This window comes from Pipra filicauda, unplaced genomic scaffold (assembly GCF_003945595.2).
Source record: "Pipra filicauda isolate LSUMZ 115617 unplaced genomic scaffold, ASM394559v2 scaffold190_size1978887_pilon, whole genome shotgun sequence".
In the NCBI taxonomy this organism is placed as follows: domain Eukaryota; kingdom Metazoa; phylum Chordata; class Aves; order Passeriformes; family Pipridae; genus Pipra; species Pipra filicauda.
In genome coordinates this window covers 1,701,076-1,728,577 of record NW_024104299.1, presented here as the reverse complement: position 1 = coordinate 1,728,577, position 27,502 = coordinate 1,701,076, and the positions used below count along the sequence as shown (strand labels likewise).

Sequence of the window (27,502 nt, the reverse complement as noted above, 5' to 3'; positions counted from 1 at the left end):
AAGTCCCATCCCCATCACTCTATCCAACTACTGCTATCTCCCTCTACACAACTTTTCTATGAACTGTAGCTGTTATTTTCCTTTCTGGTGCTAAATCTCTCTCATACAGGATCTGAGTTTCTCATCCTGACTCTCCTCTGGCTGATCTGGCATTTTGTAATGGGTGGAGAATGGGAAACTTGTGGCTCTTTGTTCTATCTCCATCACTTTCCTTTGCAACTCTCCCGGTTGTTAAACCAGTAAAATTGAAATCCTGATTGAAGTGTTAAATTGCAATTTTTACCCTCGCTAGCTACTGTCTGAAGAAACAGTGTTGTTCTCTGCCTAGTAAACTTTGAAGCCAGAGATTTGTAGCAAAATGTAACTCTTTGTAAATTTGTCTTTCCCTTTTTGTGACCCCTACCCTACACCAGCAAAATGATACATTTAGTTACCCTTTCACAAGTAATTGTGTGAGAATACAGCATCTCAAATATCCTGTTACCTCCTGAGTGTGTTTCACTTTTTGATTTGTGCCGGACTGCTTTTGGGTGGTTAGTAATCGATAAAAATTAAACCCAACAGTCTAAAATGCATTAAGATAAAATACTTAGTTACTCGAGAAGGGTATCAAAATAGATTTTACACTTGAAATTTCTTTATTGAGCTTTCCTGATTTTTATCCCTTCCATCATTCCTAGGTGTTTTATTAACTATAGATGACTTAATTATTATATTTAGCTGAACCAGTGATTTCATCATTTGCCTCAGTTTTGTGATATTTTTTGCTGCTGAAGTTTCAAAGTTGAGGGTTTTTTTTCTTGTTTATATTGAATTTAGGCTGTTCCGGTAAATTTAGGTCTTAATATAACTTTCTGTATTTTCCATACACTTTAGATTTTTCAATGGTAAATATGATAAATTGAAATTTTAAGAGCATATTTTTTTAATTCACTGTGATTTATCTATGTATGTTTCTTTTATTTTTCTGATTCCTTTGTTGAGCTATCTGTAACCTCATATATTCTGATTCCAAGTTTTACTTCTACCATGCTGTTTGCAGGAAAGAAGCTGAGAATTAATGGCAGTGTAGAAGGGTAGGTTGATATTTTAGCTTAAAGCATACAAGTGGGGGGGGTCAAAAAGATTATTTCTAATATTTCAATCTTTTACCCTAATCTGTCTTCATGCTTTTTCAGTCGTAAACTTGAGGCAAAAATACTGTGTCTTCATGATTTTGTGGTATCAACAGAAAATGTAATGAAAGCAAAAACCACGTAACACCAAAACAATTGTAGTTGTAGTTCTGAATAGGGAAATAATAACTTAAGAAGATAGTGTAGGTTAAAAAATTATTTTAACTTATCTCAGATATGAAAAAATATTGAAAAGACATCTTCTTTTTTCCCTTTGTATTTACCTTGTATGTTCAATTTCAGTGTTACAGCTTCAGTAAAATTAGTTCTCTGCAGTCATGTGGCTTTCCACAGTGAAGTGAGAACAGCTATTAAAATGTGTAAAATGTGACTATAATTTTCCAAAATTGTTAAGTGAGATTTTAAGATGGATTTAAATGTGTATTTTGGAATTCTCTTGGTTTCAGTATAATTAACATACTTTGTGTGGTCATCCTTTTTACACAAAAGAAATTTCTTTGTATATATTTCAATATAAAATATGTATATATATTTCTTTCATTACAGAAAATGAACTTTTTGGATGCCCTATGGGGAGATGCGTCTTTGACATGGAGCAGATGTTTGGTCATCTTCAATCTGAGGCAACAGAATGTGTGCTACATATAACAGAAGAATTAATTGTGGAAAGAGACCAGCTGAATGGCTATATCACAATAAGAAATTGGTCTAAAAATGTTAGTGTTTCATGCCACTAATGTAAGGTTGGGAAAGCCTAGTAACCCAACAGTCAAAAGAATTACTTTTTTGTAAAAGCCAGTTCAAAAAGAACAAGCAGTCAATATATATTTTACTATGTGTTCCCTGCTTATTTAGCACTGAATCTTTTATCACACTGAAATCATGGTGTGAGGATTGGTGGACAGTGTCCCCCGCCCACCATCCCCAGCATACCTCTGGCAACTAAAGACTGTGTCAAGATGACCTCTGAGGAGATGAGAGCGTCTGTTCTCCTCTCTGTGGTACGGGGTAAAGTGATACCTGCTCAGTCAGCTGGAGATGAAAATACTGAAAATGCTTTGGACACCAGTGTTATAAAAAGACATACTGCCAGTTCAGGAAGGCAAACCACACATACTCTGTCATACTTACACAGACTGGAAGAAGAAAGTCTTCAGGGCTCAGTGCCCAAAATATTCTCTCTGGCGAAAGAACAACTGACTAACGACAAGAGTAATGAAAACTTCTGGGATAGGAGTAGCTCCATCCCTGATCCAGTGGAATTTCTTAACATTAACTGTAACATTGTACAGAAAAACTACAAGAGCAATATCCCCTGCAGCCAGTTGTATCAGTCTTGTGATCCTTTAGCAGGGGGAGAGGCATGCCTGGAAACTGGAATTCCTGTTTCACTAGAAAGAGCCATGCTTGCTGAAATTCAGTTGAAAATGAATGGACCTTCATTAAGAAGCCAGACAGCAGTAAATAAGAATGACAGCGGTGATCCTGACAAAGTGGCCTTTTTTCACTTACATTGTGCTGGTGAAAGGAATATATCAAAGGCTTTGTGCAGTTTACACAACAGCTTCATTTTGGATGACTGCTTGCAGCCTGTGAACGTTGGTGATGGTAACACCTCTGGTTCCTCAGGCTGCACTTGCAGCATAGTGGAGTTGACAAATAATTCTGAGAATGCAAATGGGCAGCAGTTGTATGAAGATGCTTTAAGGGACAAGTATTTATGTCTGGAAAGAGCACCACGAAAGGTTAAAGTGGCGTGCTCAGGTCACAACTTCTATGGAAATAACTTTACTGGAAGAATGCCCTCAAAGCCCTTTCTGAGCCATTTTGAAGACTGCAATGATAACTGTGAAGATGAGTTGGAAGAGGATTTTTTTCGAAACAAAAAGGAACGTTCTACTCTATTAATAAGACGTTTCTGTAAAAATGATAAGGAGGTTAAAAAATCAGTTTATACTGGAACGAGAGCAACTGTTAGGACTTCACCTTCAGGGCACATAGGAACTGTTGCTTGGAATTATGTTGAGCAAAGGAGAAACAATGGGGGCTTGAAGCTTTCTAGGATTACAACAGAACAGCTAACTATAATTCAGTCCTTAATAAAATGGAAGTTTAATTCCTGCCTTGAAAAGTCTTTATGGTATGAGGTAAGCTTTTCATAATGTTTTTGTTTGTTTGTTTTGTTTGGGGTTTTTGTTTGGTTTTGTTTCTTTGGTTTTTTTAAGTTTTCATAACCTGATGACCTGTCCATTAAAAAAGCACCTTCAACTAGTAAATACTTCGTAACACTGAACAGGATATTCCACTTAACCACACTGAGCAATCTTATGCTGAACACTGTTTTTTAGAAAAATGTATTGTCATCTTTCAAAATTCTTTAGGTTTAAAACGAGATGGGATAAAAAGAATAATTTTATGTGTATAAACTGTATATGTATATATGTACATGCATATATATCTATATAAAATGTGTATAGGTACATATTTATACATAGATGTATGTATAAATTTAAATCTTGCTAAATATTACTTGTATATAAGAATATAACACACCTATATACAGATTAGAATGTATATGCATTTTTTATATTTATATTTTAAATTGAAAAGGTATATGATATACATTTATATTTTTGCATATCTATAAAATAGATGTATTAATATGTATTATAGATCTACACCATCTACCTGTTAAAATGAATAAGCTCTAGGGAGGGGAAAAGAATCAAGATAAAGGAGAGTGTGGTCAGATAAGCTGTGATTATGAACTGGTCCTGAATAAATGTAAATCCCTTCTGCTGGAAGAAATTTCTAGCAGTTAGTGCTCAAACTCTTCAACAACTTTCACTAGAACTGAAATGGAGGAAAACTTACTTGTATAGATTCATAGAATCATTTAGATTGGAAAAGTTCTGAGATCACTGAATCCTACTGTAAAACTAATCAAATGGATTATATGAAGTTTTGTCAGTGATAAGGGAGGAGGAGACTTGGTTGTTCAGGAACTCCGTGACGGTTTTTCCCGCCTCTAATATCCTCATGTCCTTCTAGAAACTAGTATTTTTTCACTTAAACAGTTGATTGGAGAGTTCTATAAGCATGTTTATGACATGTTTTTGTACCAGGCTGCAAGACTTTGTGGTACTGTTCATTCCTGTGAAGTTTGCTATACCAGTCAGTGGAGATCCAGACTTGCTGGTAGAGCAGATGTCCTGCACGGTGCATGGTCGTGCTCCCACGAAGGGATGAACATGATTCTGTGTGCCTTACATAACATGGTGTATGCTCAGGACACTTGTATCATTATCAGTTTTTGAGGGGGACAGAAGGGAAAATGTTTTGTAGCTGAGGTTGCTGAAGGATGTGTTTAGGTTTCTTCATTGGACATTTCCGATATGACATGAGTTTTTTTAGCTTCTATCACACGTGCTTGTTTCCCCACTCTCCAGTGCTACTGTATAATACTGAACATAACAGCATTTTAGGGTGTGAGGGCTTTAATTTGAACATTTTTTTATAATGCATATATATGCAAACTCGGAAATAAATGTGATAAGTACTCACTGAATAATTATTTAAATAGGAAAAGGTCTGTCTACAAATGAGCAAAGATAAACAGGCACTGTAAAGCACTCTGCATAATTACAACACACAGAATGTTTTCACGTGGTCAGAAAAAGCTTAAAACTACTTTTCTTTCTTCTTCCAGATGGACACTAAAACTATTTTTTTCCTTATCAACCTCTGTATTTAATCTCTTTATGTATAACATACATCAAGTACTCTCTCAACAGGTTTTCTGTTATTTTAGTGCCAAATATTGGTTCTGAAATAATATTTCTATGTGTTTATGGCTTATATTATGAGCATTATAGATGGATTTACACAAACATAGAAATTAACTTAAAAGATGTGACAAATATATGGACCTGTTGAACATATGCACTGGTTAAAATAATTTAATGAATTATGAACATTGGTAGGAAGCTTTCATGCTAATAATCAAAGGAAGAAGGAAAAAGTAGTAAATGAATGTGGTAATTTGTTCTTCCTTTCCCCTTATCTCACCCTTTGAGCATGCATTCTGTTTGGAACAGCTAAGTGAACAGTAGTTCTGTTCTTCAAGAGGAAAAAAAAAGTTGGAGAAATTAAGTTTTCATAGCAGTACTGGTGTAACATGGAACAATAGAGACCTTTATGTTTTTAAGTAGGAAAATGTGGGTCTCATTTGTGCATATCCCTTACATAAAAATTCTAACGCTAATAAAGGAAAGGCACTGAACTGTTGTCTTGCTGAATGATTTTTTCTTTTTTCTTCCCCTACATAGGGAGATGGGAGTGAGGCTTTGCACTATCTAGAAAATACATGAAGTTATAACTTTTTCCATGTAGCATATTATTAGTTTGTAGATATTCTATATGAGATTTAGATTCCTCTGCTCTGCTCTGGATGTGTTGTATGAAGAGAGAAGATTTTTATGTTGAACTTTTTTTCCTATTTTGCACATAGTTTTTGTAGCTATATACAGTGCAGCACTTATCAGATGGGTGTGTGTAGTATGGCTGCTCATGAGACATTTGTTTGTCTGTTGGAACAGTGCAAGCTCCTCACAGGAATACATATTAAAGAAGAGGCAGGTGCAATGAATCTGCCATACAAACAGCTAACGAGAGGGCGAGCTTTGGTGTTGGCTTTGCTTGGGCCATTACTTGGGTTCAGCTCAGCTGCATCATGTTAGCAATCTGACTAATTGCCAAAGTCAGAGTTTCAGGAATCTGTGAGACCTTAGGTTCACAGTGTTGAAGTACACCTCTTCTTTTCCTGATGTGTGGGTGTTTCTGCCATAGTGGTAATGTAATATGACAAAAGGAACCAGGTCCACTGTTGACTAAGAGATTCAATTTGGGCAGCTCACCAGACTATCGCAGGGTGATTCTCTCAAGCCAGGTAAGTGACTTTGAGATGTCCAGATGGCAGCTGCAACAACATAGTTGCAGTGCGTAATAGCTGAATTCTTTAGTTAAGCTTATTTTGTAGGCATCAGTACTATCTTTGCTGTGTCATTACATTCCTGGTGCCCATAATTTGACCCTTAGGAAGCAAGAACTCTGCTGGCTTGCTTCGTTCTGCTCAGATAGAAGTTAGCACTTGAATATATCTGCCACTCTTCATAGTTGCTAAGGCACTGCTGAAATGCCAAATACTAATAAGGCAACAATTAAAAAAGCATTAAATGCCCCACATCTGTTTCCAGACTAATGATTGTATTATAGAGTTTTCTTGTAGGAGTGTTTCATAGTTAATTTAGTGATTTGGTATAGTACTTCAACATTTGTTAGCATCAGGTTGTTTGGGTTTTTTCTATGTAATGTCCATGGTGTTTTTATGATTCCTGTGTAAAATCAATGTAATGCAAGGATTTTTGGTTATGCATGGCTAATGTAAGGAGTCCTGTATTAGGAGTTCTTTATTTCTCTAATGTTGAGGTATAGTATGTTGGTGGTATCTATTAACAAGAAGTTAAGGGGGGAAAAAAGATTTACAGGTAAACAATTTTTAGTATTCCATTTTATTAGTGTGATATCTAAAATAGTCATCTTGGATAATATTTTTAAATAAATAGAGCCAGGCACAAGTTGTTTTCTGTTTAAAAGATAGTATTTGAGTATTCTTTTCTGTTTAAAATTGATTATTAATTCTGAATAAATTCAGAATTAAAATAAATATTTTTTTAATTAATAAAAGCACTAATTTTAATTCTGAACCTACAGAGAGCTCAGTTTCCTCCCCCTGCCGTCCCCCTCCCTGCTAGAGTTGTATGAGCAACTCAAGTCAGTGTATCTTTGCTGCATGCTTTTCTGGCATTTCTGAAAATATAGATAGATTGACTATTTCACTGTCAATCATGGAAATAATGTCTGCTTAGACTGTTTCAAGGAACACGTTACGTCAAATACTAACATGTTTTTGAGCAAAGGAAGGGTTAGTAAAGCTGTATGTCCAGAAGAACATTTTTTTGGTTGTTTTTCTTAGGTGTTGAGTTAATTGTAACCTTAATTTTCAATGTTTTGTTAGAATGAATAGCATAACCTTCTTTTTATCTAGTAATATCTTGGAAGATACACTTTTTCAGTGTATTCAAAGCATAATTTATATAATGAAGAGGCCTATGTTGATCCTTAGGAAATGAAACAAAAGCTTGAAAGCATCCAACTCTCTTTGCTAATAATAATAATAAATAGCATAAGAGTCCTTGTTTATATGCTGTGTTTCACTCAGATGACTGATTTGATTTAGTAGACACAAAGCTTGTGGAGTGTCCACATGAAATCACCTGGCCATAGGAGTCTTATTAGTGAAGTTATTCTGCCAAACTGTGAGATTCACAACCCACAAGCAGCCTAAAAAATTAAATTGTTACTGGCTTTCACTTCTTGGTTCTTTTTAATTGTTTCTGTAGGAATTTCAGGTCTGGGTGTGTTGTCATACCATCTTTTTGTTAGGATTATGTGCTTTTCCCACAGTTTTTCCTTCTCACTACATATTTTAAAAGATGGAATCCTTTAAATAGAGTTTTCCTCTCTTCCCTTAGAGTTCTGCTTGTTTACCTAAAATGTAACACTGCTCTTTATGCTAAAGTTTATGCTGTACTTGTACTTTTATTTAACAAAAAAAAAGGCTAGTTTGTGATTCCATATTGTAGATTACAGGCAGATTTGGGGTTTGAGATTTTTTGGTTTTCCATTCTGAAATAAAATTTCTAGTCCAGCATGCTGAAAGGAAAAAAATGACATAAAGCAAATAATTTGCAAGTGGTTGGCATGTTCCTCCACTTTAACAGTTTTTTTTATCTGACTGTGCATGAGTATTTTGCCAATTACCAGTGTTACTGTGTTTTTTAGACATAAAGGTTTATGTTCTTATGTTAAAGTAGTTGGTAGGTATGGACAAGCTGGTTTTTATTCTACCTGGACCCTGTGTTTGTTGTTTCTTTGTTTAGAGTAAATAGTTCATGAACAAAATTGACTATTTGGAAAAAAAATCAGGGAAGCAAGAGAGAAGCCAAATAGGCATGAAATTATGTTTTCCCTTCAGTAAGTGCTGTAAAAATAAATTGAACTTTTTTAAATGAAGCTCTATACTTATATTTGCTTTGGGTTGAGTTACTCCAGTTTTTAAGGCTAGCTTTAAAAATAGAAAATTTACCTCTTGTCTGTAGAAGAAATCAGTTTTTCTACCATATTGCGTGATAGAATTTGAGTAAATCTCCTAATACTTTGTATTATTTTGTACTTGCCTTATACCTTTAACAATATTGGGCCAAATTATGAACAATAAGTTTTAGCTGTGAGCACACTTAGGTATTTAGAGCCAATAGTGTGGGAGTCTTGGCAAGAGCAATATATTATGCCTTCAGTTTTTCCACATTTTCTGACTTTCCTTCTAGTGACTGTTCATTAACTGTAAAGAAGCATGAAGGTCTGGTTTAGAAAATCTCCCTGCCGCACATTAAAGAGTTCATTTTAGAGTGTTAGAGTTGGACACTTTTCTAAATTCTTTCTCAGTTGAAACTAAGTTATCTCCATTACCTATATGACCTGTTGAAAAGTTGGGTTGTTTACTCTGGTATAAGTGAGTAAAAACTGTGCCATATAAAGATCACTTTGTAGGTGAGTGAATAACTAAAATCTGAATTTGTGAGATTTCCTGTGCATTTCAATTTATCTTGCTTTTCTATGATCTTTCAGGATCTTTTAAAAAGAAAGTTTTCTAAAATGGAATAAGCTTGGCTGGACACTAATTGGTAGGCAGATATCTTACCGGTATGAAATTTCAAGGACCTAGAGGAAAAGTCTCTACTGTAAAATTATACTTGCCACAATATCTAAGGCATCCTCCGTGAGATATGAGGCTGTTTGGTTTCTCTATTTGTGAAAAGTCGTTTGATACAGTATGGTTATGAGTCTTCTGGTCACGAAATTTTCTTGAAAATACAGACTGGTGGCAGCTTAAAAAGAGGAATAACAATTGAACATAACACAGCCATTAGGTACTGTCCCAGTACATCTGAGCTGGAGTATCAAGTGACAGGGGAGCTCTTAGGGTGCTCCCACACCAACCAAAGCTAATTACATCAGCGCGGCAGTTGGAACCAGCGTGACTCAGGGCAGTGTGACAGCATACAGCTTTCATCAGGAATGTCGGAAGTGGGGCAGTGCTGGAAACACAAACATTTAACTCTGGCATTTGTAACGATTTTCTTTCTTTTTTTTTTCATTTTTATTTTTCTAATAATTTTACTAGAAAATTATATATTTCGTTTAAAGTGAACAGTTCATGAGCAAAATTAACAATTTGGAAAAAAATCAGGGAAGCCAAATAGGCATGAAATTATGTTTTCCCTTCAGTAAGTGCTGTAAAAATAAATTGAACTTTTTTAAATGAAGCTCTGTAACCAGATACAAAAATTTTTGAACTGAGATTGAAGACTCACTTTTGAGATGCATTCATCAATCCCCCACATGAGTATGAGAGAGGAAAAATGTTGGATTGACCTGTGGTCGTTCTTACTTACAGATAATATTCTTGTCTTCCCATTTGTTTGAAGTTTGAAAGAGTCTTTTCATCTCTGAAATTATAACACTTAAAATACATAAAAACTTAAAATTTCCTTGATATAGCAAATGCTCAAAGATGGAGACCTACAAAGAAGTGTAGCATGGAAACAAGCAACAGTAATAAAAAATTTAATTTTATCTTGCAATCAGTACATGCACTTGTTGCAGGACTCTGAATACTTTAATTGACTCTTGTGAAAATAGGTTGGGGTTTTTTCCCTTAGCTTTTCCAGTAACTGTAATGCCTGTTGAGTGTTGCTACCATTTGGACTTTGAATCCACAGCAAAATAATGGGAACTTCTTTTAAGGTGATTAAAAGTGGTTCTTATGTACTGGTTATTTTTTATGCTCTTCTCCTAACACTGTAAAAATTGTTTTCAAGCAATCACAACAGATACAGACCTTCATTAGTAAATTGTGGGTAAAACAAAGGATGTATTATTGGCTGCTCTGGTTTCATGTTACATCATGTTACATTAGTTCTTAAAGTGTTTAGGAATTCCCTTCAAGTATTAGAGAATGGGTGAAATCCTGGTCATAGTGTAATCTGTTTAAAATCTCCTATTGGGATAATGTTATTTGGAGAGAGAAAAAGAAGCATGTGCAGAATGGAGCTATTGGCTTTATGGGAACCATAACTTTACGTCAGACATTTTAAGAGACAGACATGCCGAATTTGTATTAAGCGGTTTTAAAACTATAGTTTTCAACTAAAACTAAACTATAGTTTAAACTAAAAATATTTATGCAAAATATGCATAATGCATTGTAATGATCCCACTTGGGTGGGATCATTAATAACTAAAACTTCCCTCAGTACCTTTCAGCTGCATGTGCTATTATTTACTGTTCGTGTTACCACACTGCTTGGAAGCCCTGCTTCTGAATCCTAGCTGTTTTACACACAAGGGATGATCTCATCTGTTCTCTAGACATAGAGGCAGTTAGTTGTTAGTGAGCTCACTCAGAGTTTGGAGAAGATAAACTTCTCCCAAACACTCTCCATATGCTGTGGCTAGATTTTCTTTTATCTCAGCACGCTTAGTAGTTGTGTGCTGCACTGTAGTCTGCAGTAGAGACATACCTAAATTTCCAGTGGGGAAAAAACCCCCCCATCAAACTTACTAACAGTTATAAATGTTATTATTAGGGAATTTTAGAGTTATGTGCATAAGAGCAAAGAAAAACCAAGTGTTTAAGAAAAATGTATATCAGCCAATCAACACTGAAATACTTCTAGGCTGAATACAAGGCTTGAATGATAATTCTGAATAGTTCATCTTTCAGCAAAAACATAAGAATGTGTCTAAACCATGGAGAGTTGTTCTAAATGTGATTGTGAATCTGATCAAGAAAAGACTCCTGAGAGAAAATTGTCCTCAGTATTCTCCATTTTAAATTAGGAATTTATCTTGAGTAACTTTGCAAACTTAGAGCATCCTGCAGCATGCTTGAGGCCATTATAGTTCTGACCCTGTGTGTAAGATTTTTTGCTTTATAAAAGCACATTACCCTTGCCATGGGAACCGTAACATTGGACTTCGTGTCTACAATCTTGGGACTGCACATGGTGGCTTGTGTATGTAAATGTATATATTTTAAAGGGAAAAAATATGATTTCATAAGCACTCAGAATATTTTCCTTTTAGGAAATTAACTTGTATTCTGGCTTACCTGTGTGTCCTTTTGAAACTTGCCTTAAAATACAGTCAGGGAGAACTACAGGAGTGCAAAACCTTTTGCTCTGTGAACATTTCATTGAGATGTAGCGATCACCGCCAGCATAAGGAGGCTTTGGTCTATTCACACCAAGTCACTCAACAGGGTGGAGGCTGTAGAAGAGATAGGTAGAGGTTATCAACAAGCATGAAGTATAACATAGATCATATTTAAAAGAGCAGTGTATTAGTTTTCTTATTCTCTGGTAGTCCAGAAATAGAGGGGGGTTTGTTTCTTTATTTTTTGTTTTCTTCTAACCAACAGAATGTGGATAGGCTTTTATAACAATTTGAATACTTCTTTTGAGCAATAAAGTTCTTTCATCTTTAGCAGGCATTTGTGAATCATTGCATATGTAATTTAGCTTGCACAGTGTTTCTTTGCCCTTAGTTTGTAAAGACTGCAAATTCAGCCGTTGTAAATGATGATCAGTTTTGAGCCATGTTTTTTTTAGTTTTGAATACATTTGTCATCACACTTCAGCTTTGACCAGCTGTTTCCTGTTTTCCCACCCAGTGGTTCAGCTGCTGAGGAGATAAATGCATCAATGGTTTGTTTCAGAATTAAAATTACCTTTATAAAATGATGAAAGAGTAAACCAGATAAGTTAGACACCATTACAAGTAAAGTTATGCTGAAATTCAAAAGATGAAGTATTGTTTGCTGTACCTAGATGTTTCATATATTATGGAGCTTTTGCTACACAGGGAGCTCACTTGATATAGAAAAATTAATCCAGCGTCGGAAACATCAGGGTGAAGCTTTGTGTGGGGAATTTGGGTGTGTGTGATGGAATTTTTCAAGCAGTTTTGATTTATTTGATACAGGATCTGTATAAAGACTTGACCATGACATCATATTTGTCCTGCTCTGCTCCCCCTCGCCCCCCAGTTTTTGGACTGCTTTGGTTAGAGGATATGTTCATTTTTGTAGTCATACAAACTGTTTTGAAATTTTAGAACTGAGTTTGTATATGTATTCTTTCAGAATAAAGCAGGACAGGTGTGTCAGGCAAGACAGGGAAGAGTTGGTATATTACCTGTCTATTAGGACTGGCTTGTGCAGTACACTTCATTTCTTTTTTATTCATGGTGAACTTACTCCATATCCACACAGACAGCAGCTGTGTTTTGTCCTGGTTTCAGAGATCTTTCTTCAAAACCTTTAAATGAGTTAGTTACTAACCCAAAGGGTGTTTATATAGATAGTAATGAAAGTAATGCCCCCTGTCTTCAGATTTGAGGTCATTACTGTGTAGGATTGTGGAAGGATCTCTTGTTGCCCCTTCTTATTTTTGTTGCAAGCTGTTCTGTGGCATCCAGCCTCACCTGTCCATTGCTCTGCTTTAGTCCTCTCTGTGACCTAAGTGGTCAGATTTTATTTAGTCTGCACCCTCTGGCATGACAGAAAAGCACACAAAGATAGTTGATAGCATGCCAGCTCCTGTGGCCAGTGGTTCCCCCTGGATTGAGGGCTTTAAATATTCCTTACCTGTTAGGTCACTGAGTTTCTTACCAGTGAGTAGCAGAGGAAGAGCTGGGGCTTTGTCTACAGTGAAGGTCGTAGCTCCAGAACCTCAGAGCATGCATTTGCTCCCATGGACAAAGTACTGTATCCCTCACCTTTTTTATTTTTTTTTTAATAGGCCTTATCCCATACCATTTTTAAGGGCTCTGCAATCTTCTACAAATGCCAGCCTTAACAGCATTTACCTCAGGATATGATCCAGCTGTTGCCATTTGAAAAGACTCACTCCTGCCTCTTGCACTCACTTCATTTCCCTATGGCTTTTCTAGGCTCCTTCTCCCCAGGTCCCTTTTTATGGATGACTCCAAGATCTGCTCTCTATTTCTAGTCTTCCTGACCTTGGAAGTCTCCGCAGGGATTCTCATTAAAATTAGTGATGGGAAGGGGGAAGCATTCTCCTCTCTCCCTTGAAAACGCTAATTATTTGTAACTCCTCCTAACTGGTTTTGCTCTTTTTACTTTAGGCCTACCAAGTAGCTGTTTGTTCTTGTCCCCTAATGCCATTCTTGAATGTACCCTGAGCTTGCTTACTATTCCCTAGGCTAGTGGTCTTTATGGAGTCTCCTTTATCCTTCAGTCTTTTATACAGAGAAAAACTTCCAAATATATTTCCTATTAGCCCTCTACTACTAGATACTATTTTTTCATAGTATTCATAATCTACTCTTCAGCTAAGTCTAATAGTAAAAGCTGAAATTCCAATTGTGTGGTCTTAATCAGCATTCCTGCTTCTATAGCTTTAAGTCCAGCACTGTTGAGCTCATATAAATTCATGTGTGGCGTCTGTACCATTTATAGCTATTATATTTCAGTTTTAATTTTTTTTGTCCTTTTTCTTTCCATGTTCTTTCTGTGGATCTTTTTTTTCCTGTGAAGATTAGTAAACAGCCTTCAAACTTTACATTGGGTAATTGATATGCAAATTATTGTACTATTACACTTTTAGGCTGCGGTTGGCTTTCCAAAAGAGCTGGTATTTTTGGCTGAACTTTAATGTCCATTTCATCAAACTATCATGGAGGGCAGTACATTTCTTAGTTTTTTTCTACTGCACTCATCAGGATAAAAAAAGAAGTATTTGCTAATTAGTATTTATATTAGGCATTAATGACCAGATTCCTCTGATCCTTGCTGAATTTAAATTTCTCCAGTCTGCAATAAACCACAAGGAAAACAACAACCAAGATGAAAGCAGATTCACAGGACGTACCCATGTGGTTGTGACTCAGTGGATCTGAGAGAACAAAAACTGAAAAAACCCTTTTTTGTTAAGTAAAAGACGTGGAAATTGATTTAACACTAGTGGGCAGAATTTGCTAATGAGATATGAAAGGTAGTTAACTGAAAGAAGTAATGAAAAGGAGCCAGTGTTCTATGAAAAACTTGGAAGGAAAATAAAAGAGATAGTTGACAAAGAGTCCTTTGAGTTTTGGGACTTGAAAAATATAGAGAGGAAAAACCAACAAAATCTGATTTCCAAACCTAACCAGAACTAACAGTTTTGCTGTTTTTCTGTGGAACTAAGACATATGTAAACCAGTGTTAGTGCTGTCATGATGGTTATATACAAAGATTGCACTCTCAAGTAGAAATATAAACAAAATTAATAGAATTTGGAGAGAGATTATGAGTCATCATTTGATTTCTAAATCATTGTGAACTGAGACTCTCTGGCAAGGCTTGGTGTGACAAGGTCAAGCATGTGTGGCAAGGCTGAGTAGTTGGGCAGTTTTACTAGCTTCTTGGGGTTTTATTTAGATGATATTTTATAGTTGTTTTTTTCCTCAGCAATATTTTCTGCTATGGAAAGTATCTGATGAAAATAACATGCTGCCTTTTTTTTTTTTCAGACTTGCAAGCAAAGTTACTGAATCTCAAGTTTGATTAAAAATCCATTTCAAATTCTTACCTGGTCAACAAATGAGATTAAATAATGAAATAAAATGAAACTTAATTTTGGAAAGCTTAGAATAATGAAGTTCCTGACAAGACTAAGATGAGGCGTATCAGAAAATTCAACCTTGCTGCTGATACCTTGAGTCTCTGTGCTTTCCAGAGACTTAGATTTTCACCTTTTTCCTCAGAGGAGGAGCAGAGGTCCCAGATTTTTCTTGCTCATTACCATTATCATGGTAGCAGCAGTATTTAACATGCACATACGAGAAAAGTTTTTGGTTGCTTAGGTGACATTTGTGTATCAGTAATAGTATATGCACCACAGCTTGGAAATCCATGACTGAATCCACCACTTGGCTGGATCAAATTTTGTAGTTTTTGACTGAGACGAGATTATTTGTTTCGTGTTCTGCTGACAAATACTGTGTTGGCCACCATGAAGACAACCTAGACTATAAATAGTTTTCATTTTTGGAGAACAGAAGAAAAATGAACAGTAATTTTTAAAAGAAATTAAAATGAAAGACCCCATAAGCATTGCATCATCATTCTGTAGCCTAACTTATGCCCCTGCTCCAGCCACGTCCATATCACCCTTTTTCATTGCCCCCCTCTCCTCTGCCCAATGATGTGCAGCGCAGGTTCCTTTCAGTTGCAGGTTTGTAAGTGCTGCTGCCTTCACTCTGCTCCTTTTGTCAGGCATTGTGACTTCCCACACTGTGAGTGGCCTGAGGCCATTGAAGCCCGGGGTCCAATGTCACTAAAGCTATGGTTTGCTGAAACCTTGCTGACCTGGGCAGAGTTATTGCAGAGTTTTCCTTGCACACCCTCCATATCCACCATTTAATTTAAAGGGTGGGAAGACACTGTTCTTCCTATTACCATACCTTATCTCCTAGGCTTGTCCTGAATCACATGATAGAGCTCTTCTTTGTGCCTGTGTTAGCTTCAGCTGCTTAGGAGGGAATCCCACAGCTGTACCAGGGACCTGGAGCACCTGCAGCTGCTAGGTGAACGGGGCTGGGTGGCTCAGCATGCCTGCAGGATAGTAAAGCAAGTTCAAGGTTTCCAGCTATTTATTTTTTAAAAAATTCCTTGCCATGTTTTTAGGCTAAATGTTATTGAAGTCTTCAAGACCCCTTAGGACTGGGAAAAAGCTTACTGACTTGTCAAGGTTACTGTTGTGGGATAATAAATAATTTGGGGTATATCTGTCTAGAATGGATTCATCATTATTGTGTAAGATGGAAAACCATATTGTTTTTTCTTCTAGATACTTGCCTCATTGTAATTTTTTTTTCTCAAGAAGAAAGGTCCGTAAAATTGATTAAACACTGATAAGATATTAACTGGAAATTTGAAACCACACTGTTTTTGAAAGAAGGCAGTGTTGTTGCCACGGAATGTTCTGCAGTTTAAATTTTTGTACTTTTTTAATTTTTAACTTATATAAGCAAGCAAGCACTATAAGCAAGTCACTAATACCTGTTTTTCTCTAGGAAAAAGTACCTTATTGAACTACCTTACCTGATTGTCTCTTTCATCTGATCTTCTGTAGTTAGAGGATGTCCTTATTAGTATGTCTGTTAACGCACCTGGTCCAGCTGTTGATCCTCTGCATTTATTAACACAAGATTTCGGTAAGAACGAAGGGCGTACAATAAATTATATTTTGTATGTTCTGCCCAAGTCAAATTTGATGACAGGATTTACTTGTATCAGCTGGCTCTAGGACCATGAGGCTTTGCACATCCCTGGTTCAGAGGCTGGCTATTTGCTAATTGAGGCAAGTTGCTACTGTCCAGGCAGCTGTTGTCATATGGTCCAGTATGGTGCCTTTGACTTAGTGGAATACCATGGACAGATACAATTGATCTGACTGACATCTGTCAAAGCATGAAGAATTGAATTACTCTTTGTCAGAGTTGATCCCCCAAAACAGGAGGGAGATGATCTGAGAAAGCTTTGTTTATACGGTAATTCTCATTATACTTTTCTGAAGGTAGAATTCATGCTTTAGTACTATTCAAAAAAGTTGCAGCCAAAATTTTTAAATGCAGGTATTTAAATTAGACACCAAAAACTCATAACTTGGATAAGGCTATCATGATTTCTATCATGATTACTGAATGCCTTGTGTTTCTCATAATCAGACCAGCAACATTTAGAAGTCTTAGGGATTTATAGGTTTGATTTTGGGAGTCCAATTTGAAAATTTGGGCTAAAGGTCCACTGAAACACTCTCTGGAAGGGTTTGACAGGGCTTCTGCGTAACTGTCATCACTGATTTCCACTTAGACCTGTTTTGTATACACACATACGTGCACAAACAAACTTCAGAATCCTAAGTAACTGTGAATATGTGGTACGGTACCCATAATGATAAAATTATTGTCTTGCTAGAGTTCTTTTGACAATAAAACTTAATTAAAGAAAATCATTCTGCTATATTTATGCTGACTCAGATCTTTGCAAGGATAGTTTTACAGGTATAACTTTCCTGGTAGAACTATACTAGCATCTCCTTGCTAGGAGAGCAAAGGCTAAGGTTTCAAAACAGCTCATAGATGGCTATATGTATTTTAAGTGTGAAAATAAACTAATTTTTCCATACCATGGTTGCAACACATATATTTTCATATGTTGGAACTGTATAAATTCTAAACTATTACTGAAATTTGTACATTAGAAGAAAAACAAAGAGGAAACTCTGATATTCATGCCTATCACTGAAGTTTGACTAGATTTGAAGTAAAATGTGAGGCACATGCCATCTGGTGGATAACACTGTTCATACAGTTTTATTGGTAATCTTGATATATTTAACAAGAGGCTTCTATTAAAGTTTTACATCCTCTTCTATTCTTTGCTGCATTGTCACTTTTAATTGGCATTGGCAGATATTTCTTTAGTCAGAAGCAAAGGGAAAAAAATCCAAAAACTGAATTCAAGGCAAAATGGAATTCCAAACTTGGCTTTGGTGTTTGGTTAGACAACTGGATGCTTGGTTAAACAACCCCAAAACCCAAATGGAAAGGTAACCATTTTTCCTCACTTCAAATATTAATTCTGGAGGTTTAAAATTTTGTACCAATTAGTCAAAGATCTTATCTTGGATAGAGATCTCTCAAGCCTCTGCCTCATTGCAAATTATGATCTGTTTGACACGTTGGATATCACTCTACAACAGGTTGGATAGGTTGGATATTGCTCTACGTCTGCACCGGCGTGGCGGGCGAGGCTGGAGCAGCCTCTCAGAGCCCGTAGGCTCGTGTCATACGGCAGCGTTCAGGTGTCTTTGCCTTGCATTTTGCTGCCCATTTGGAGCACAGTTTCATTAAGTACCATTTTGTACAGAAACCTGTGCTTTTAAAAATGTTAGACTGCTAGTAGAGGCAAGTGGAGATGTGACTTACAAACTAGATTAGGCAGATACAGTAAAGAGTGTGGCCAGTGTTAAATATCTTCCTTTTCACACAGTGCTGCATGGGTGCATGGCTTCATGATATACATTTCAGGACAGTTTATGGAGTAGACAGAGCATGGGATAACAAGTGGAGCAGATTCTGATAGAGAATTTCTGTTATATTGGTGAATAGTTTTTATGCTCTTTTGTGGACATGAAGGAATTGAAGATCCTATTATATACTGGAAGACTGATAGTACAACTGCCTTGTTTTTAATTTAAACTGATCAGCCCAAATATACAGAACTATTTTTTTCTAAACTTATTCTTAGCTTGTTAGAAAATAATTGAAAAAGTACTTCATAATGTCTTTCATACTGTGATTTACTACAGATTGGATCAAATAAAAGACAGCTTGTGCTTATATTATGAAAAGGAAGAAATTATTCAAATACATTGTAGTCCGTGCATGTGTGAAATGGAATTGTCATCACCACATTATGTCATTGTTCCTTCCATTAGCTAAAGAAAAGGCAAGGAAAGAGCTGAAATACAACAAAATGGAAAAAACAGGTAATACTATTGCTTCCACATGCTCCTGATTTCACAGAGCTAGTTCAGGTCTCTGCACTGTGCTGCACCACATTCCCAGTTCTGAAGGTTTATTAGTTCTGTCATGGTGCACAAACAAGAGGGATATTTAATTGCACATGGAAGCATTCATGGTTTGTTTTATTACTGGAAGCAACTGACTACTTTAGAAATATTTTAAAAGATTCTTCTTGACAGTAAATTTCCTTACAGTAGACTCAACAGACTTATTATATGTGACTGCATACTTCATGGCTCTGTTATTCTTGTAACTAATTTATTTCTCAGCAGTCAAAGATAGATAATGTTTAAAAATGCAGAAGAACAAGCATTCACATTATTTGCAAAAATTAGAGTTGAAATGTTTTTGCAGCATGGTATAACAGCTTTTTCTGAACTAAGCTGCTTTGGCACTTTTTTGTGTCAAATATTACACGAAGGAAGAGAGTTTCATCCTCCTTTTAACTTTTTCACTGGCCAGGAAATGCATGTTCAGTAGAACATTGCCAGAATGTCCACAGGTTTGTGCTTCTTCACGTGGTCCTGCATTCTTGCAGAAACATATTTATGCTACATTGGGAGTAAATTCTCAGGTTTGTGCTATGTATCTTATTGTTTGATATGATTAAAATAAATGATAAAATGTTTGATATGATTATTTACCCTTAGAAAGCCCACAGCACTTCAAAAGGTTCAACAAACACTGGTGTTTAAAGTTGCTTTAAAAAGATCCTTTCTCATAAGTTTTTTAAGCATTTTCTGCTATTTTCTTCCTGTGAAATGCTGAATGACTCTTATCATATTATATTAGGAAAAAAAAATATATTTTTCCCAAAACTGATTGAATTATGGTCAGCCAAAGGAGAAACATAAGTGAATTCTGGCCCAAAACAGGCCATTCAATTAAGAGATTAAAAAAAAAACAAAGGGTGCATTTTTAGATATGTTTTCCTGATGTTTGTTGGGGAGAGTGTTTTCATGGTATTTAAAAGGCATTCAAAGATTACTTCAGGCAGTTTGTGGTGAAGTCCTCTTCCACTTTAATTGTAGAACTGGACAGAAATTTTCTTAAGAGCACAGTTAGGGAGGCAGGTCTTTTTCCACCCTATGGGACCAAGCAGAAGAGTTAGGTCTTTTCACAGGCTTTGTGATGTCATGTAGGTCAATTGACCTAGAACCCACATTTTATTTAGGAGAATAAGGTCTGTGATGTATATGACATGCCTTAGTTTTCTAGGATCCAACCCCTCACCAGCTTGGGAATCCTCCCAAACTGCTTTAAAGTTTGTTTTTGGTGTTTTACTGACTTTCTTCTACAAACCAGACAAAATAATCTTTTCCTGAGGTGAATTTGCCCAACATGGAGCCAGCCTCCCTTGGTTTTTTGTTCTAATATGGCTTGAACAGAGATGATATTTTCTCTTGGATAGTCTTGTTTAATGACAGTTATGTTTATATGAATATAAACAAAAAGAAGTTTTGTTCTGAGCAAATTATCTGAATATAAAAGATTTATTCAGTTTACTTTGTGTTGTGATTAAAATGTCCTCTGTGTTCACATGTATGTTTGAAAAACATTTAAAAATCTGTGCTCATTAAAATGTTCCTCTATGCAAAATGATGAAAAGAAACATTTTTTCATGTAAAGAACAGTGCAAACACTAAATAGATTGTATTAAAGAACAGTATAAAATGAAATTCACTTTTTTTCCAATCTTCACTGCTATGCATTTCAAGCAAGTTTAGACTTTAAAGTTAGTCAAGCCTCAATACAGACTGTGAATTTAAAAGGAAATTGGAATATCTTTCCCTAAAGTCTACACTAGTGCATTTTTTAATCAGATTACTTGTTGTAAAAGCCTAATTGCCCATTTTACTTTCCACTAGTTGAATAAGATTGTGGGCAGAGCTTTTTTGCTTGTTTATACCATTGTCATGGCTATAGAAAACAATTTTCTTACCAGTAGGTGGAATCAGATGAAAATCTTAACTATTAAACACAGCATGCAGCTGTATTTTCTGATCCAGCCGAAGGAAATCGTCTGAGTGGCTCCAGTTTTGAAGTTCACAAATAATAGCAGCTTTCTAAAAACCATTTAGCTCATAAAAATACAAATTAGATCAACAGAAAGTCAGTGTGTAAGAGTAATATGACTTTAACACTGGTTCTTTATATGAACTTCTGAAGAGTATTCCTGGGTAGGTTAAAAGTGTTCTGTTCTTGCATGATGTTTATCACTCTCAAACTAAAACTTTCTCCTGGATGTCTTCTTACAGTCATATTGGGTTTTTTGCATTGCCTGAGTGGAGGAAAATTCTGTTATTTGTTAATACCCATAGCTGTTCATAGGTAGTTTCTTCTGCATAACTTTTTCATAGAAATTTAGAATTAGAATCTTCAAACTACAAATACTGATCTATCTGATACAAAAAAATTTGATGCCAAAAACTTAGGGACAGCTGGCCTTTGTAAACATTATTTTAGAAAATAATTCTCATACTCTTTCTAAATTTTTAGTATTAGATTTATTCTCAGATCTCTTATGGAGAAAGTTGGCACTATAATTTCTTTTACATGTCTTGGAAGGATTCATAATTAAAAAGAGAATAACGTGTGTTATGTGTATGAAGTTTTGGCAGTGCTAACTCTTTGTTAATTTTGTGTATAATTAAGGTAGCAGGATTGTCACAGATTTGTGTCTCCTCTGAAAAATCTCAGTCTAAGAGTGGCTGTTTCATACACCAGTTCATCTTAACTCACTGAAAAAGGTAGGTAATCCCTTGGAATGGTCAGGCAGCAGACAAAAGTTCAGTCCAGCCTTGTAATTGTGAAGGAAGTTGAAGGAGAGTTGTTCAGCAAAGAGCAAGACACTGAAGTTAGAAGTTACAGATTTTCCTTCAGACTCTTCCTCTGAATAGTTTTCATCTTGGAAATTTTATTTACATGCCTCTTTTCTCCATGGCTGCTGTATTGGTAAAACTGTAGTGGTATTATGCACTGATTTTGGGGTATAGTGTGTTCTCCTCCGGGGCATTTTGGAAAATAAGAGAAAAAAATTACCCATCTAGTACTTGTAAAACTTTTCAATAAGCTTTAGAAATTAGGAAATATACAGGAAAGAAAACGTTAAGGTCTTTACTGATGGACAATACAGAGTTTCCAGTAGGTCTTTGTCGTCTACAAAAAGTGTAAGCTAGACTTCAGTTTGTTTTTCTGAATTCTGCTAAAATGGCCTCCTGAATTTTTATCTTCCTTCCTTCTTTACTGGTGTAATTTTATGAGCTGGAGAGTTCCCATTTGTGTTCTTGGAGGAAATAATTTTTCATGGGAATGTTTTTCTCCTTTCACCGAGGAGAAGCTTTCCAGGGATGGTTTGGATCAAATCATACAGAATATTTGAGGAAAAGCATAACTTACTGGAGCTCAAAATGCAGCTCACACTTTCTCAGTGAAAGCACTGGAGCACTTAATGTATTGCAAATGCATGTCTTGGTACAGACACAAGTTCCAAAATGTCTGAGAAACTAGAGCCCTTTGAGACAAACCTACACAGACAAATTTCATGAAAGGTATGTGGGAGAACTTGTAACACCAGAGTTCTGCATCTGGGTTTTTCTACTTGGAGACAGACTTGGCAAGTAGACCAAAGGGGATATGTTGGATGTTGTCTTCATTTATTTTTTTTTTTAACCCAGGCTGTATTCTGTAATACAATTCCTTGCAGATATGTGCTCTCTCCAGTTCTGTTCGGACGGAGAAATAGAAAACTAATGAGGTCTGTATTTAAGGATTAGTAAGAAATACAGAGTTTGCTTCTGTACCATAGCACAGGTCACTGTGAAATTAAAGCTATTTTAGAATTGACAGACTCTTAATTAAAAGGTCATATAGTCAGTCTTCTGCAGAGATGGTTTGTTCTCTTTGGAAGGAAAACAAAGCTGAATCATAGTGCACCGTCACCTTTTTGTCAAGAAAATTCTGCAGCTGGGGACAATGTCACCTTCTACAAGAGCGGGTTGCACCATTTATGCCTTGTGCTGGCACAATAAACTCTAAACTCTCATCCCTTAGGCATTTTGCAGTGGTTTGTTTACCTAAAATTCCTTGACATTATTGGGAAAAACAGCTTTTCTTCCTTGGACTGGAAGAACAACAAACAACAAAAAAGCTGTTGATGTGGGTTGGAGGGAACAGTGTTGTTCATCTGCTGGATTCCACAGATAAATGGGATCTCTTGTAAATCTTCTCATGCTATTAGGTCCATGTGTTATGGCACTGAAAAATACATGAAAAATGTATTTGACAGGAAAAGCATTTGGTTTTCTTGATGACCCTGTGCTAAGACCAAGGGAGCAAGGATGTCTTACTGATGCCTGACTCCTGACTGATTTAAGCATGTCAATACTTACCTCATATCCTGCATGTGATACCAGAATTTCTGATGAGATCTTAGAAATGACTCAGGCCTGACAACTTAAATGAACATAGATTTGTCAGCTGCCTCCTCTCAGTCTTTCCTTTTTTTTTTTTTGTGTGTGTGTGTGTGTGTTTGTAGGGAGGCACTTTAAGGGTGCTGTCAATTAGTTAGTTTGACTAACTAAAGCCTGTTTGTGGAGAAAAGAATATATTCAGGACCATGGGGACATGATGATCTTAAATTCAACTGATAGAGAGCATTACCAAACTATACATAGAATTTAGATAGTGTTTTGTTCTTCTACACAAAACCTAAGTCCCCAAAGAGGAAAGAGAATTTCATTGTTTATCTGCCAGAAGTGCACTTAAATTGTATTTGAATAAATCTGTTAGATTGTTGTTTTGTTGGGACTGCCAAGAACAGATTGGCTGTCTTGAAGTATTTCTTTGCATAGTGGAACATGCTGCACATGAAAGAAGCTTAAAAGAGTAAAGCAGTTTCTGTGCTAGATGGTATCAGGGTTCACACTATTTGGATAATGATGTGGTCATAGGCACTTAGAGTGAAGATTTTATTATGGATGCCAGGAGTTAGGAATTTTCAGTTCAAGTTATATCTTTCGTTCAGGTGCTTTGTTCTAGATTCTCAAAGAACGCTTTTGCAACATTTTTAGAGTAGTAGCTATGAAAGAATGTAAACCACAGCAGCGTACAGGATATAGGTAAAGCTACAGATCTTAGGGCTGCTTAGCTAAAATGTTTTTAAACCTTTTTTTTTAGCTTGTATTTCTTATCAGTTGCCTTCATTCAAAACCATTTTGCTAAGAAAACATTAATGTGTCCTTTAAAATGTCCACAGACTTGAAAATGTTAATACTTTATTAACTAAATGCCCATAGATGCTTGCCAGTAAACTTCAAGTTTATCTTGGAATAATATCAAGGTAATACCAGAAAATCAGTGATTAGCCAAATTATTTTTTCTGAAGAAAAGTTCTTCACGTGTAGTTGTTGTATGGTGTTTCATTACTTTGAGTAAAAGGAAGGATTCTGGAGAAAAATAGATACAACGTATTCCAGAAGATCTTATTCAACAAAAGCGTGCATATGAAATTGTCCTTGCTTCAGTTTTGGAACAGTTAGAAATCTGTACTGTAATGCCAGGGCCTACAGTACTTAAATTGGCTCTAATGTTCTTTAGGGTGTTTAATGACAAGGTGTTGTGAAGTTTTGTAAAATGTTTTTAGAGACCTGAGCTGTTTCCTGCTATTTTTGCATTACTTGCCTAGATGGCATGTTATATTTAATATTGATAGTCCTGATAAGTACAATAATATTAAAACACTTGTTACAGTTTTTTTCAGAAATCATTGTGTCTGTTTTCTGTGAACATGAACAATACTCTCAGCCATGTACCCTTTTTCTGTACTTGTTGCTGTCTGTTAATTACTGTGAGAGAACACAGAGGAGGCTATCAGGTTTTACTGATAGCTGGATGTTTTTGCATGTTGCTTACTTTTCCAGCATTCTAGCATGCAACTGTAGCATATCTTTTCAGAGTTTTTCTTCTGTGTTAACATTTCCATAACTGTAAAGGAAGGTGTCTTAAAGTCAGTAAGTGGTGTGTCATGTTGTTTAAAATGTTTTCTAAAGATATACAACTGTCACTTCAAAGCTTCTGCTAGTCAGTGGCTTTCCTACTTTTACCTTTGTTATCATCACCATTATCACATACTTCTTTTTTTTTCCCTTGCATGACTTGTTATTCTCATCTATTGTCACTTTTCAATCCGTGTCCACAGATGAAGTTACTGAAAAGCATTATTTGAGGGTAAACTAAATAGTAACAAGGCCTGCTTCTGAGATAAAGTTACCCAGGTTACCAGATATGGATTTATTCATGTTTATTTGAAGTGTGACCCACTTTAAGGACGCTTTTTGAGAAGTATAAGACTGTGAAGCCACAAAGTACCCAGTGCACTGCAGTACTTTCATATTGGCTTCTTCATATATACTTTCATCGCCAAGAAAACAGATTTGTAAAACTGCTTATTTCACTTCCTGAAGTAGGAAAAATTATCTTTCATCCACTTGGTGTTCCTCTTAATGTAGCATACAGTTGCCTTTGGAATTTTTAGGTTTGCAGAAATTACTTGGGAAGCAGGCCTTTCCTTTCTAAATTGTGCCCCCTTGTGAAGAAATATGGTGGGTCGATAGGAAAGGACATTGCAGCATTACTGCAGAGCAGTGTGGCAGCCTCAGCAGTGAGCTTGGGAATTGATTCAAGAGAACTGTAATTAGAAATAATCCTCTTGTGTTTATATAATTTGTCTCAAAGTTTTTTCCTATTAATCTGTATATTTTCTGCAGTAATATAATTGTATTAGTAGCTTAGAGATGAGAAGTCTAATGTGGGAAGAATTTTTGTGCTTTTACTTACGGTGAGTTTACATTATGCCAGTGACATTATTTTCTGTATTTATAAATACATTTTAGGAATTGCTTAATTGCTGGCACTGTAAAGTAGTTTTTTGCTATAAATTCATACAATAATAAGAGGCTAAGATGGTGCTTTCAGATAAATTTAGCATTGCATCATTTCATTTGCAGTAATGTAAACACAAGCTCCAGTAGGTCAGCAAAATTAAATATTAAATGTTTCAGATTTTATTATCTGCGTGTCTGTGATTAAACTGAAATGCTTATGGAGTTTTTACAAGGAACAGATTTCCACTGACTGTTGGGAAAGTACACTTGTAGGAGCTGCAGAGGTGAGGCAGCACCATGTGAAATGCAGCAACGGGATTAAGATTTGGCAATGCACTTCTTTTCTCTCCAGGCTCTTAGGCAGTCTCTGTGGACGAGAACAGACTGTCATCTTGTATTGCTGGAAGCTAACTTGCAGTTTCTGCTTCTCTGCTTGTTTCAATTTCTATACCATTCTGTCATTTTTCCTACAAGTTGATATCATATGGACATGGTGAAACACAAGGGGAAAAGGTATGGTTCATGTAATATAAAGTATAAAATAGTTTGTCTTATTGGAAGAATAACAGGAAAACTTTCCTTCATCAGAAAGAAGAATGTAGTGCTGGAGAAAAATATATTCTTGATTTAATAAGCAAGATATTTCTTTCTGGAACGTTTCTTTTTCAGTCAATACTTACCCTGCAGGTGTAACCAATTAGTAATTATGAAAAGTCTTTATTTTCTTTTTTATTTAAAATAGGCATACTGCATGTGAATGTTTACTAGCTTATTGTTTTTAATTGATTGTAAAGCCACTTGGAGAATTTTAGTACTTGAAGTTATAAAAGTCTACTTGGTTGCTTAGTATTGGATTCTAACTCTATAAATTAAGTAATATAATTATAGTCTTTTCTTTTTCTTACCTTGTTGTTTTGGTAAAATACTTGGATAGAGTTAATGAAGTTGGCATTAAACACCCCAGTGAATACCTGATTCTTACTGTGACTTGATGAAGAAATACTGCATGCACAGCAAGGATTTATAGATAACAGTTGCTATTTTTTAGTAAAGTATATTGAAATCATAAAGGGAATATATCAGATTTGGTTTTTTGAATATTCAGTAGAATATAAATGAAAGCAAATTCTATACCTAGTGTAATCAATAGAAATGCGATCAGGATGACATTTGATTAGTATGTATGTTTTTATAAATGCTAAAAGTACTGTTGTGTCTTATTTTCCCATCATGTGCGTGTGAAGCTAAAATTATAGGCAGCTCACTACACAATAGTGATGATAGTGACATAATTGTTTCCTTTTCTTAAACATATGTTGTACTTTTAAATAGTCTAAAAAACTTGGAAATTGTCTGATGTTTAAATGTACTGGATTAGTCTTCCAGTAAAGTACTATGTTTCAGGAATTTAAACTATGAACAGTGCTTTTGACTTAGTGCAAGCAATTTATTCTGTAGATTGGTTAATGAAGTGCCAACTACTAACTTAAGAAGTACCTACTTCTAAAATTAACACAATAATGTTTGGGTTTTTTTGTACATAAGCTCTGATAATTAGTAAGAGTAAGTTGTGATGGTTACACTTAATGAACACAAACTCTATCTCTGTGACAACTTGTCTTATTTTCACTTAAGTAGCAGGAGGAGTTTTTTCTCTCTGATACCTTTGTAGTTTAGTGTTGTAGCTTTATTATGTTAAAAGCA

The 27,502-nt window shown here is 35.7% G+C and overlaps 1 protein-coding gene across 3 annotated transcripts in view; it reads left to right on the top strand.

The window, feature by feature from the left end:
* PLCE1 (phospholipase C epsilon 1) overlaps positions 1-27,502 on the top strand; it is a 149,727-nt gene that overhangs the window by 20,546 nt on the left and 101,679 nt on the right. For 2 of the 3 annotated variants that reach the window (XM_039380246.1, XM_027743126.2), the window contains exon 2: positions 1,683-3,283. In XM_039380246.1, the coding sequence (XP_039236180.1) occupies positions 2,096-3,283 (1,188 nt within the window). In that variant the 5' untranslated portion in view covers positions 1,683-2,095. Of the gene's footprint in view, positions 1-1,053; positions 1,077-1,682; positions 3,284-27,502 lie in introns of those variants that run through there. The other variant, XM_039380245.1, reaches the window with a different exon arrangement.